This window comes from Eumetopias jubatus, unplaced genomic scaffold (assembly GCF_037043125.1).
Source record: "Eumetopias jubatus isolate StellerSeaLion01/CBP00866 unplaced genomic scaffold, mEumJub1_p1.0 scaffold_15, whole genome shotgun sequence".
NCBI lineage: Eukaryota > Metazoa > Chordata > Mammalia > Carnivora > Otariidae > Eumetopias > Eumetopias jubatus.
Window position 1 is genome coordinate 83,371,980 of NW_028274821.1, and position 13,200 is coordinate 83,385,179.

At 45.2% G+C, this 13,200-nt stretch overlaps 1 protein-coding gene across 13 annotated transcripts in view; it reads left to right on the forward strand.

Annotated features, from left to right (window-relative positions):
• The window catches only part of RABGAP1 (RAB GTPase activating protein 1), a 178,634-nt gene that overhangs the window by 141,084 nt on the left and 24,350 nt on the right, over nt 1-13,200 (forward strand). For all 13 annotated transcript variants that reach the window (XM_088019038.1, XM_088019044.1, XM_088019045.1 and 10 more), the window contains 4 exons: nt 8,730-8,834; nt 9,651-9,734; nt 10,421-10,492; nt 12,478-12,675. In XM_088019038.1, coding sequence (XP_087875164.1) covers nt 8,730-8,834; nt 9,651-9,734; nt 10,421-10,492; nt 12,478-12,675 — 459 coding nt within the window. The remainder of the gene's footprint in view (nt 1-8,729; nt 8,835-9,650; nt 9,735-10,420; nt 10,493-12,477; nt 12,676-13,200) is intronic.

Here is a 13,200-nt window from a genome sequence, read left to right on the forward strand (position 1 = left end):
GTGGCCAAAGGGATGGATTATTTTGAAACTCTCAGCTTCTCCCTTTATCAAATCCAGTCCTTGAATTGTAGTGTCTCTTGTCCCAGTGTGTCACCTGTGAAGTGTCCCTCTTGCAGAACCACTTGCTCGTGTCACTCTAGCTTCCCTCCTTTCCTTCAGGGGTTTTCCGGTAAGCCCTGCCTCCCACACTCTTCTCTTGTTACGCAGGCCGTCCCTGAACTCCTTTTCCACCAGTGTTTGATGACAGGCTTTTTTGACTAATTCTTATGTTCCGACAATTGACAGTAGCATTTAATCATTATCCTTTACTTATCTTCCCTAAGAAGAGATTTTGTTATCCTGCATATTAGGTGCTTGTTGAATAAGCATTGCTAATTGTCAGTGCCTCAGCAGCTTGTGATTTCACCAGTAATTTCAGTTGGCAGATGTTCTTTCTTTGCTTCCCCTAATCTTAAAAAGTTCAAGATGATGGCTTTCCTGGCAGGGTATTTGTCCATTTTCTATACTACAAGCCTCCCTTTGAAATAGTGTGGTCTTTCATTCATTGTTTGGGTCAGAAGTTGGCAAACTTTTTCTCTGAAGGGATGGATAGTAAATATTTTAGGCTTTGTGGGCCATATGGTCTCTGTTGCAACATCAAACTCTGCCATTGGCACAGAAGTAGCCGTAGACAATAAGTAAAGGAATGAGCGTGGCTGTGTTCCAATAAAACTTTATTTACAAGAATAGGTAGAGGCTGGATTTGGCACGTTGGACTGTAGTTTGCCAACATCTGACTCATACTTCCCTGTCAGGCTCCTAAGATTACTGTTCTGTTCATTGGTTTCCTAAGGTTCTAGAGAGAGACTCAGGCTGTTGAGGGTTTACAGGGGACTTACATGATATGTTGAACCCCATAAGATCTATGAACTTCATAAGGTCCTTGACATCCACCAAATGTGTATGAAAATACTGTGTTCTGTATATCTTTGAAAGTGTACTTCAGTTAGATTCTCAAAGTGGTTCACACGTCAGATGAAGAGAGCAAGATGGCAGTATCTACCAGTTTTTATTTTCTTTAGAAATAGAGTTGTAGAGTAAACAGTTTTGAGCAGACCTGTTTTGTTTTTTTTTTTAAGATTTATTTATTAAAAAAAAGATCTTATTTGAGATAGTGCGGGGGTTGGTGGGGGTGGGAGGAAGGGTAGAGGGAGAGGGAAGGAGAGCGACCCTGAGATCACCACCTGAGCCAAAACCAAGAGTTGGACGCTTAACTGACTGCACCACCCAGGCACTCCGAATAGACCTGTATTCTAATACCACTCTCCTTTCAAGTAGAGCAAAAAGTGGGAAGGTGGAGTATCAGCTCTGTCCCAGGGTACGGGGAGACTGCCATGACTTGGTGAATGTGAAAAGCACCGCCAAACACAGCCAGCTCAGGCAGTGTTCCTTCCCCTTGCTTGTCAGCTACACATGGCTGCAGGTGACTGGGAAGGTTGCTTTTTCCAGTTTTGGGGGGCAGTTTCGAGGTCATTAGCCCTCAGTAACCGGAACCTGGAGCCCTGACTGCTTCATGATTTACCACAGTCTGGCCCTCAGGTTTGAGTCCCCACCTTCTAGTGCAGATTCCCAGCCTGCCTTCTGTTCTTTGTAGGAGCGCTGGAGGAATGGCCCCCTCCTTGTTGGGGCCTTTCTGCCCAGCGCGTGGAGGGAGGCAGCTGGCGCTGAGCAGCCACTACTGAAGCCAGGCCACAGCGCGCACCTCAGGTGGCCGGCCCCATGGCAGCTGGGCATCATGCAGCAAGGAGGTGAAAAAGACAAAGAAAAGAAAATGGGTCCCGGATAGGAGCTTTGTGTTCAAAAAAATTGTATGAAGAGGCCACTTGAGCTAAGATCCCGGGTGGATTGTTTAGTTTGAGCTGCTGCATAGTCACCTGCCAGGCCCAGCCATCACACTGATGTTCCCCTGTTGGAGTCTGCTCCTAAGTGGTGTAAACCTTTTCTCAAGTTGTCATATCCTGAGACAGTAAAGAGCTAGGTTCTTTACCATTCCCCATACCAGGAGTGAGGAATAGTCAGAATGATGTGAACTCCCATTTGCTGGTGGCCTGTGTGGCCAGCACTGTGACGAGCACTTTGCTGACATCTGGCGTCTCTTACCCTTGCCTCAGCCTTGTGAGGAGAGTTACATGAGCCCCCCCAACAGACAAGGATTCTTGTAACAATCACGAAACTTGAGATTCAGAGAGAGATGGAGGCACCGTGGAGGAAACAGAGCCAGGAATCTAACCCAGGCCCATCTGATTGGAATGCCCCAGACTTGACTACGATGCCATGCTGTCTCCAAAATAAATATGGAACAAGAAGCTACGATTTGGTGTCATAACTACATCAAAAACATATATAGTGACACATAACAAGCAAATGTTTCCTAAGCACTTACCAAGTTCTAGGCATTGCTCTAAGTGCTTTGGTCCTCAAAACAGCCCATGTTGTGTCAGGGATACAGTATGATCCCCGTTTTACTCATGAGGAAACTGAGGCATAGCGTGACATTTCAGATTGAAACCCAAATGGCCTGACACCAGAGCTTACACTCCTAACTTGGCTCAAAGGAGCAGGGCCCCCTACTGCCCTTAGGGCTCAGGAACTTCAAACTGGGGTCCCCTCCTCCAGCCGGCTACTACAGTGCTGAGAAGACAGACCTTCTCCACGCTAGACATGGAGTCCCTTGCCAAGTCTGTCTTCTCTTGTTCCTTTAGAATCATCACTGAAAATCAGCTAGGTTCTGAAGTGAGGGGCATGGGGTCCTCTCACCCCTTTTTTTGGTTTGTTTTCAGCCTTCAGGGACTTAGGTTTTGGGGGGGGGGTTTTGAGAGAGCGCACGAGTAGAGGGAGAGGGACAAGGAGAGTCCCTGCTGCAGGGCTTGATCCCAGGACCTGGAGATGATGACCTGAGCCACCACGCTGCCCCCTCAGTCAGATTTTTGAAAGAAATTCATTATTTTCAGCTTTTCCCTTTTTGCATCCCAGAGTAAAACTCTGGTGTGTGCCTTACCAGGTTTCCAGAACACTCTCTGAATTTTCGGTTGTTGTTTTATGTCACTTTTGTTACAGGCGAGATTGCTAGTTAGCCATGGAGTCCCCGGGTGAGCCCAGCCATGCTGTCTCCTCTGTGAAACGGGAGTCCTGCCCAGACCTAACATTGCACAGGGTCCCTGGCACAGGGCCAGCCGGACCATACCTGAGCCCCTCTGGCACATCGTCTACACTGAGTGTAATCAAAGTGAGGGAAACACTCAGGAGCCCACCTGCCGAGATTTACGGTCTGGCTACACCGCACACTAGATCTGTCACCTTGAGCAGCTTGCAAACCTTTACTGAATGAATTACTTTGGCTTCTTTATCAAAAATCAATTGTATGGATGGTCTCCTCAATTCCATACCTGCTCCATTGATCTATATGTGTATCCTCATGCTAACACCATAGTCTTAATTACTATAGCTTTACAATCTGAAAATCAGGTCATGGAGTCCTCTAACTTTATTGTTCTTTTTAAAAAACAGTTTGGCTATTCTGTCATTTACATTTCCACATAAGCACTAGGATCAGTTTGTCAGCTTCTAGAAATAAAAGACTGGGATTTTGAGTGGGGTGGCATTGAACCTGTAAATCAGCTTGGGGAGAGTTATCATCTGAATAATAATTGGACTTTCCAACCCATGAATAGGTTATAATTTTCATTTATTTGTGTCTTTTTCAATTTCAGCATTGTTTTTTAGTTTTCAGTTAACAAAGCTTGCACATTTTTTAATTTATTGTAAAGGATATTGTTTTCCTAAGGGTGTTTTCCAGTTGTTTATTGCTGGTCTCTAGAAATAAAATTGATTACATGACCTTCTGTCCTATGACCCCACTGAATTCACTTACAATTCTAGTAGCTTTTTTGTTTACTATTTAGGATTTTCCACGTACACAGTCATTTCATCTCTGAATAAAGACAGTTTACTTCCTTTCAAGTCTTTATGCCTTTTTCTTTTCTCAGCCTCCTTGCACCCACCAGGATCTTCAGGACAATGTTGAATGGAAAGAGTGGGCATCACTGCTTTGTTCCAGGCATCACCTGGAGGGTTTTCATAGATCAGGTTGAAGAAGTTCTCCTTTCTTCCTGTTTGTTGAGTTTTTGTCATGAATGGGTGTTGAATTTTGTCAGATGCTCTTCCTGCATCTGTTGAGATGATTATTTGCTATTTCTCCTAATTCTGTGACTATGGTGATGTAATTTGAATTTTCAGTGTAAACCAACCTTTGCATCCCTAGGAAACTTGGGGTTTCCTTTTTTCTTAAGATTTTTAATTAAACTTTTTGTGTTCATGAGGAGTATTTGTCTGGAGTTTCCATAATGTTTTGTCTTGTTTTGGTATCAGGGTAATGATGGCCTTCTAAAATGAACTGGGAAGTGTCCCCTCCTGTTTTCTTAAGGAATTTGTGTAGGATTATTCCTTAATTAAATCTTTGATTCCCTAGTGATGCCACGTGGGCCTGGAATTTTCTTAGGAAATTATTTAATTATGAATTCAGTTTATTTCCAGATAATGAAAATTTTCTAATTCTTGTGTCTATTTTTATAATTGTCTTTCTGATAACTTAATCATTTTATTGTCAAAGGTGTTGATATAAAATCATTGTTATTTCCTTACTCTTTTAATGTTTATAGGATCTGTTGAGATGTTCTTTCATTCCTGATTAAGAGTAATTTGTGTCTTTTCTCCTTTTTCCTTAATCTGACTAGGAATTTATCAGGTGTGTTGGTTTCTTCAAAACCCAGTTTTTGGTTTGATTTTTTTCTTTGTTTCATTGATTTCTGCTTTTTGTTATTTTTTTCCTAACTTCATTTTTGGTTTAATTTGCTCCTTTTCCTAGCTGATCTTTTTTTTAAGATTATGTATTTTAGAGAGAAGAGAAAGAGTGGGTGCACACGCAGGGGGAGGGGCAGAAGGAGAGAGAGAGAATCTCAGGCCGACTCTCCACTGAGCGCAGAGCCTGGACTAGACTCAGGGCTCGATCCCATGACCCCAAGATCATGACCTGAACTGAAATTAAGAGTTCGACACTTAATCGACTGAGCCACCCAGACACCCCTGCTCTTTTTCTAGCTAGTCTTTTTAGTTCTAGACCCTGTTTTTCTAAAATAAGCATTTAAAGTTATAAATCTCCCTGAAGCACTCTTTCAGCTGCATTCCACACATTCTGATATGTTTTTATTTTCATTCAGTTCTTACTGTTTTTTCTTTGACCTGTGAATTGATTAGTCACTAGTGTATTGTTTAATTTTCAACTATTAGGGATTTTTCCCAGAAATCGATCTTCCTCCCTCCCTCCCTTCCTTTTTCTTTCTTTTTTTTAGATTTCATTATCTATTTGAGAAAGCAGGGACAAGCAGAGGGGAGGGTCGGGGAGCAGGCCGCGAGGCCCAGTCCCAGGACCTCTGATCACAACCTGAGCCGAAGCCTGACTGAGCCATCCAGAAATTTTTCCATTTTTAATTTCTAATTTAATTCAGTTGTGATCAGAGTACATATCCTTTCTGATTTTAATCCTTTTAAAACAATTTATGCTTGTTTTAGGGCCTACCTTATCTATTTGGGTGCATGCCCCACATGTCCATTTACAAGTGGAAAATGTGTGTGTTCTATTGTTGTGGGTGCAACATTCTATAAATGTCAGTTTGGTCAAGTTGGTTGAGTTTTTTTTTTTTAAAGATTTCATTTATTTCAGAGAGAGAGCACAAGATGGGGGAGGGTCAGAGGGAGAAGCAGACTCCCCGCTGAGCAGGGAGCCCGATGTGGGACTATGTCCCAGGACCCTGGGATCATGACCTGAGCCGAAGGCAGATGCTTAACTGACTGAGCCACCCAGGCAACCGAGTATTATTGATTATTGAAATCTTCCATGAACATACTGGTTTTCCCTCTCTACTTGTTCTTTCACTAACTGAGAGGACAGTGAGGAAGTCTCTAACTGTGTATTTATTTCACCTTTCAATTATGTTAGTTTTTGTTTCCTATAATTTGAACTTACACATTTCAGATTATTACTCCTCAATGGAGCAAGTCTTTTATTGTTATGAAATGTCCCTCTTTGTCCCTAGTAATACTCTGCTCTGAAATCTGTTTTGATATTAATAGTCACTCCAACTTTCATGGTATTGCCTGGTATACATCCTTTTCCATCCTTTGACCTTTAATATATCTGTGTCTTTATATTTAAAACTGGTTTTTGTAGCCAGCATATAGTTGGGTCTTGCTTATTTTACTCAGTCTGATAATCTCCTTTTAATTGAAATGTTTAGACCAGTTACACTTAATGTAATTACTTATATAGTAGATTTAAGTCTGCCACCTTGTTTATTGTTCTCTGTTGCATTTGCTTTTTCTTTCTTCTTTTCTGCCTCCTTTGGTTTAAAGATTTTTTTTTTTTTTAAGATTTTGTCAGCATAAGCAGGGGGTACAGCAGGCAGAGGGAGAAGCAGGCTCCCCGCTGAGCAGGGAGCCCGATGCGGAACTCGATCCCAGGACCCTGGGTTCATGACCTGAGCCGAAGGCAGCCGCTCAACCGACTGAGCCACCCATGCGTCCCTAAAGATTTTTTTTTTTTTTTTTTTAAGTAATCTCTACACCCAACATGGGGCTTGAAATCACAGCCCTGAGATCAAGAGTTGCACACTCTTCTGACTGAGCCAGGCAGGCACCCCTCTGTCTTCTTTGGTTTAACGGGGTATTTTCATGTTTTCGGTTTATCTCCCCTATTGCCATATTAGCTCTTCCAGAGCTCTCTTATCTCCAGGCCTCTGTCCCCCAGCTCCCAACCACCTCAGCATCCCTGGTCCCTTAACTCTGCCTCCTTGACCTTTTGAGACATGCTCTGTTTGGAATCCTTCACCCTCCTTCTTGGTCCAGAATGTGCCTCTAGGTAGAAACCCAGGGTGATAGTGGGACTCATCTTATTTGTCTTCTTTCTCCCAGGAACCACAGTTCTGCATGTATTGTCTGAAAACAGTAGTTTCATCAACTTTGTCCAGTTTTTTGTTTACAGTGGGGGGGTAAATCTGGTCCCTGTTAGTCCTTCCTGACAAGAAGTGGAAGTCTGGATTTGTCTTTATTATCTCCAGATGCTCCCTCTTCATATGCTCATGCAGACAGAGTGCAGGGAGTGTGGTACCCTGAGGGGGCGCTGGTTAGGCCAGTCCAGTAGCTTCTGTGCACCTCCCTTTCACACAGCACTGAGAGTCATCAACTCTTTGAGAGGTGGCACAAACACTGGGCTTCATGTCATGCCACCTGGTTGCAGATTATAGCTCTGCTATGTGCGTTGTGAGAACTTGAGGGGAACCAGGGTGGGCAGGGAAGACTTGACTTCAAAGACCCAGTTCATAACCTTGCTGTTTCACACTTCTCAGAATCACTACCATGGTAGTAGTGCTGAGTGAGAGAACATTCGTGTGTGCTCCAGGCTCTAGAGCACTGCTCAGAAAATGGTAACGGAGTCCAGGGGAGAAAGGAGAAAGGTAACAGGTTGCTCCACAGATTGAAGTAAAACCAATCTGTAACAGGACTTAGTTCTCCTCACTAGTTATTTTCTCTGTTGTTTGGTTCTCATTTCCTTTCACTGATTCTTGGGTTTGAGCTAGAGAAGGAGCTGACAGGCCACGGCCCAGACAGGACAGGCCTTAACTCTAAGACCCCACTTAACTGCACACATGTGCAGCTTGCCATAATTAATGGCCTTTTGAGGTTGTGTTATCAAGCCATTCTCAGTTCTCCATGTAAGTCCCCAGCCCTGCGGCTCCTGTTCCTCCCAAAGAAGATACTTGAGAGAAAGTGTGGTGTGGTAGAAAGTGCGGGGGCTCTGTGACACCTCTTCAGCTACGTGACATCAGAAACGCCGTTTAATTTCAGGGAATCCACCTCCATTCATTGTTAAAAAGGGGGCTGTGTGTAAGGAGCCAGCAAAGACCCTCTATATCTAATGCTGTGGGACTAGGAGCTTCTGCCCCATTTCTGTGGCTGCCCTCTGACACGCTCCTCTTTGGTTATCCTTGGAATGTCCAGTGTCAGGGATTCCTGCGTCAGGCACAGGTGTATCATTTTCACTTGGACCCACAGATCTTCCCACCAGACCTTTGAATGTTTTCAAAAAGAACTGGAGTGGAGGGGGCCATTTCAGATCACGGGTCAGCAAGTGCCAGGAAAGGCAGCGTCCTTTATCAAGTGACGAGAATGAAATGTAGACCTTGTTTGAGGAAGCAGAGGAAATACTGAGAGTCTCGGGGAAGAAAACCAGGATTTATTACTACTATTAGTGATCATGACTGCTACCTTTTATTGAGTGTTTACTATCTGCTAGGTGCTGTGCTGAGTCCTTCATGTGCCTTATCCCTCAGATGACAAGCCCGAAGCTCAGAAAGGTTCTCAGTGACTTGTCCCAGTGGCACATGGTCAGAGAACAACGGGGGTTGAGCCCAGGCTGTCTGATGCCAAAGGCTGAGCTCCTAACCCCTGCCCCGCACAATGTCTGTGCAGAAGACCGGGCCAGGCACTTCTGCGTCAGTCCAGTGTCTGACCTCTGGCATGTCTTCCCCTCTCTGGCTCACTTTCCCTGTCACGGTAAAAGAGGATTGTCCTGAGCAATTCACATCCCATCCGGTTCTCAATTCTTGTTCTGTGATGGCATCTCTTACATGTTTCAGGCTGAAGAGAAGGCAGATGCCCTCAATAAGGAGCTGCTGATGACCAAACAGAAGTTGATCGATGCTGAAGAAGAGAAGAGACGGCTGGAAGACGAGTCTGCGCAGGTAAAGGGGCGGGGGGGGGGGCGCCCTGCCCACGCGCCTCCGTGTCCGGTCAGTGCCCAAAATCACAGTCCAGCTGGCAGCTCCCTGTTGGCGTTGGGGGACCACAGACAGCTGGCTTCAGTTCCTCTCCGAAGGCTTTTTCTACTTACTGTGTAAAGCATAATAGTTACTAATAATTAGAGCACGGGAGGAGACACTGGGGCAGAGCCTGTCCTTCCTTGGGACAAGAGAAATTCCTGTGTCAGCAACTGAATGTGACAAAGAGAGTTAGCATTTCTGCAGAAGAAAAGCAGCCATGTTATAATGTCTGGCTCTTCCCCTACCTGTCCACTGGCACCCCCCCCCTCCAAAGAGCAGACTCTGGAAGGCCTCTCTTGAGCCAGCTCTCCACAATCACTTTGCTGCGCAGCCTGCAGGAAGTTCCTCTTGCCCCCGTGGTTCTCCGTAATGGTGATACTCTCTGGTCTCTGGCAGGACTGCCTGAGGTGAGAGGCGACAAGGCACTGTCTGTACAGAAGACACAGCAGTCCTCTGATGAGCTTTAATCCTTGGGTCTGTGCTACCTCCTCAGCTCAGGTTCACAGGCAGGGAGGAACTTTAGCCAAAGCCCCACTCCAAAATGGGGTTTGAGCTTTTGGGGAATTTTGACTTTTCTCTCCCTCTCCTGGCATCGAGACCAGGTAGGTGAAGTACAGCCCTTCCAGAGTAGTCAGGTACTTTTTGGAAAGCCCAGAACGAGGCAGTTGGTGCCAGAGCTTTATATTTTCCTTAAAACATTCACTTTTCCTTTTTTTTTTTTTTTTTTAATGTATATAGTTAAAAGAAATGTGTCGTCGGGAACTTGACAAAGCAGAATCTGAGATTAGAAAAAACAGTTCTATCATTGGTGACTACAAGCAGGTGAGTCTGAGCACCCTGTGAGTGGGCCATGTATTCTGGAAGCCCTGCTTGTCTGGCTGAATGCGTCCCCTCCACACCCGCCTGCTGCCTGCACTGACTGGTGACTTCACTGGGCAAGTGACCTCACTGTTCCTCAGCGCTGACACAAGAGAAATGGCCACTGTCCCAGAGAACTGTCATGAGGATTCTACAAGATCAGGTCTGTAGAGAGCCAGGCATATTGCCCAGCATTTATAAACAGGCATTTAAGAAATGAAAGCCACCCTGCCCTTGCGGCCTCATGTTCACGTGTGGTCAAATGCTGTGGAACCACTTCTCTCCCTGGCGGGTTGAGTTTTAAGACCATAACGAAGCTGGTCCTGTTCTTTCCTAAACTCGGATCTCGTGCTGACTTGAGAGTCTGTCAAGTGTCTGTAAACCGTCGGCCATTGAGTGTGGCGCTGACAGGTTCCTCACATCCTAGGCCAGTGGATGTGGAGGTGGCACAGCCCGACCTCCTGCCCGTCCTCCTGCCCAATCTCCTGCCCCGACCTCCTGCCCGCCCCCCCCCCCCCCCCGAGCCCCTTGGCGCCCGCTCTTCCTTCCCCTCGGCCTGTCCGGCTTCCGCTGTAGAATTCCTCCCAAGCCCAGATTCTGCACGTGATGACATTGCTCAAGAGATTGTCACTTTATGTCTGTTTCTTTAGATTTGTTCTCAGTTGAGTGAAAGATTGGAAAAGCAGCAGACAGCTAATAAAGCGGAAATTGAGAAAATTCGGGTAAGTTTTCCTTTACCAAAGAGATTCCGTTCTGTACCACCTAGTTCGCTGTGCTTTGCTCAGCACCACAGATTTCAGGAGGGCGTGGTTTACTTCGATTTCAAAAGTGAGAGAAGCTTGTGAGTACCTGATGAGGGGCCCGTCATGGCCTGGCTCCATGCCGGTTTCCTCTGGACGGGAGGGCAGACGCAACCCAAGAACTCTGGTTTTAGATCTCAAAATACGAATGCCCTTTTCCTCACATAACATCCTCTGGATGATGTGACTGAAACAAAAAGTGACCCGAGATTTGCAGATGTCAGTGGAGCAGGTGGTCACTGCAGTGCCACAGGTGAAGGAAGCCTGCCAGCAGGAGTTTGGCTCCAGGTCCGGTGCAGAGGTCAGGACCCTGTGGTGTCATTTGTCACTCCTCACGTTCTGTAAAATGAGGACACTCAACTCCCCCTCTGAGCTCAATTCCTTCTGGTATAATGGATCCAAATCCAATGAGGGCTTTAATTTTTTAATGTTTTTGTTGCCAATTCAGGGGTTTTTGTAACTTGGTGCTTTCTTTTTTTAATTTTTTTAAAAGATTTTATTTGAGAGAGCGAGAGAGCATGCACATGAGCAGTGGGGGAGGGGCAGAGGGAGAAGCAGGCTCCCCGATGTGGGGCTGGATCCCAGCACCCTGAGGTCACATCCTGAGCCAAAGGCAGACGCTTCACTGTCTAAGCCACCCAGGCGCCTGGTGCCTGCTTGCTTTAAGCTGTTACCTGTATTAGAGCACTCATCCAATTTTTCCAAGATGAGTGACTTACTGAAAGATGCTTTGCTAACATATTTAATAGCTCAGTGGACAGGAAGATGAGCGAATTCTGTGCTCATGGCCCTAATCACACACATCACCGTTTTACCTGGAGGAAGATGGCACCTGGCCTCCATCCTAAGTGGTGTTTAACTAGCAGTGTTGGTTTTTTAAATGTAATTTATTACCTGATTATAAAACTAGCAATGCTTATTGGAGAAAACTTGGAAAATAAGAGTAAGAAAACAAACCCTTATATTACCCGTAGATAGTATCACCATCATTAACACGTTGGTGTATGTTCTTTCAGTGCTCATTCTGTGTTTATTTCAACATCTAAAATGCTTTTCATTCTAAGATACGTGTTTTTTTCCACATTTACCTCTCTGAAATTGGGACATGTTTTATAACTGATGGCCTTCTAAAGTGGTTTAACTGGGGGCACCTGGATGGCTCAGTCGGTCAGGCATCCAACTCTTGATTTTGGCTCAGGTCTAGATCTCAGGGTCGTGAGATCGAGCCCCGTGGTGAGCGACATGTCGGGCTCCACGCTGGGGGTGAAGCCTCCTTGGGATTCTGTCTCTTCCTCTCTCTCTCTCTCAAAATTAAAATAAATAAAGTGGTTTAATTGGCAGAATATTTTCTTAGAGGAATGTGAAATGAGGTTTCTCCCAGTCAGGGACATCTTATTTTAATGAAACATGGTATATATTTGTCACCATGCTTTACAGACATTCCTGTGCCCTTGTTCCCGCAGCATTTAACCATTTTACCACGTTATGAAAAATTCCTCACTTTGTAGAGGCTGCCTACATACTTCCTTGTATAGATACAGCCCAGTATATATTTAACTTCTCACGGTGGTTGGATAATTTATCCCCCCATTATTTTTCTGTCTCTGATTCTGCAGTGAAAATCTTTGTATATAAATCTTTAGTCACTCCATCTTCATTTTTTTAACGAAGGTTCCTTGGAAGTGAGATGACCAAAGATATAAGAATGTTCTTACTGATTTTAGTGTAGGATACTACGTGGCTTTTCCACTAGGGTATCTGCCAGTTTGCAAAGAGAACAGAGTTTTTTGGGAGCTATAGTGCTCGACCCAGAAGCCACCTCTTGGCTCCCCAAAAAGGAGGTGCCCACACCTTCCTACGGGGCCACTTCTCTTCTTCGCCTGTTCACATCTGACATTCACTTTCAGCAAAAAGTGGATGACTGTGAGCGCTGCCGGGGATTTTTCAACAAAGAAGGTCGCATAAAGGGCATGAGCTCAGCTAAGGAAGTTTTAGATGAGGACACAGATGAAGAGAAGGAGACACTCAAGAACCAGCTGAGAGAGATGGAACTGGAGCTGGCGCAGACCAAGCTGCAGTTGGTGGAGGCCGAGTGTAAGATCCAGGTAACTGCCCGGCCCCACGCCCGGCCCCCTGTGTGGGCTGCGGACCCCAGAAATGGTCTCTGTGGTTTGGGGGTTTTTTCCCTTTTAAACTTTGACCATAATCCTTATAGGAAGAAGCCCATTGCTTGTTATTTACCAGTGGATGTTTAATTAGTATTTGGCCTTCATGAATTAGACTTTCTCATAATGAGAATTGTCCATCAAGCTTGGAATCTTTTTGGTGGAGCGGAGACATGCTTGGAAATCACCGCTGCACCACCAAAACCTGTGACCTTGGGTTTGTACATGACCTCCTTACACTTCAGGTTCCTCATCTGCAAATGGAGGTGATAAGGGCCCCTATCTGATAGTTTGCTTTGAAGACTAAATAAGATAAAGCACAGAAAGGGCTCGCAGCACAGTGTCTGAGGACTTCCTAAATGCCACCTCTTAGTCCCAGCTCCTATCACTTAACTAGCTTTGTGACTTTGGACGTGTTACCTGATGGATCTGAGCCTCCATTCCTGATGAAGAAATCGGGGCTGA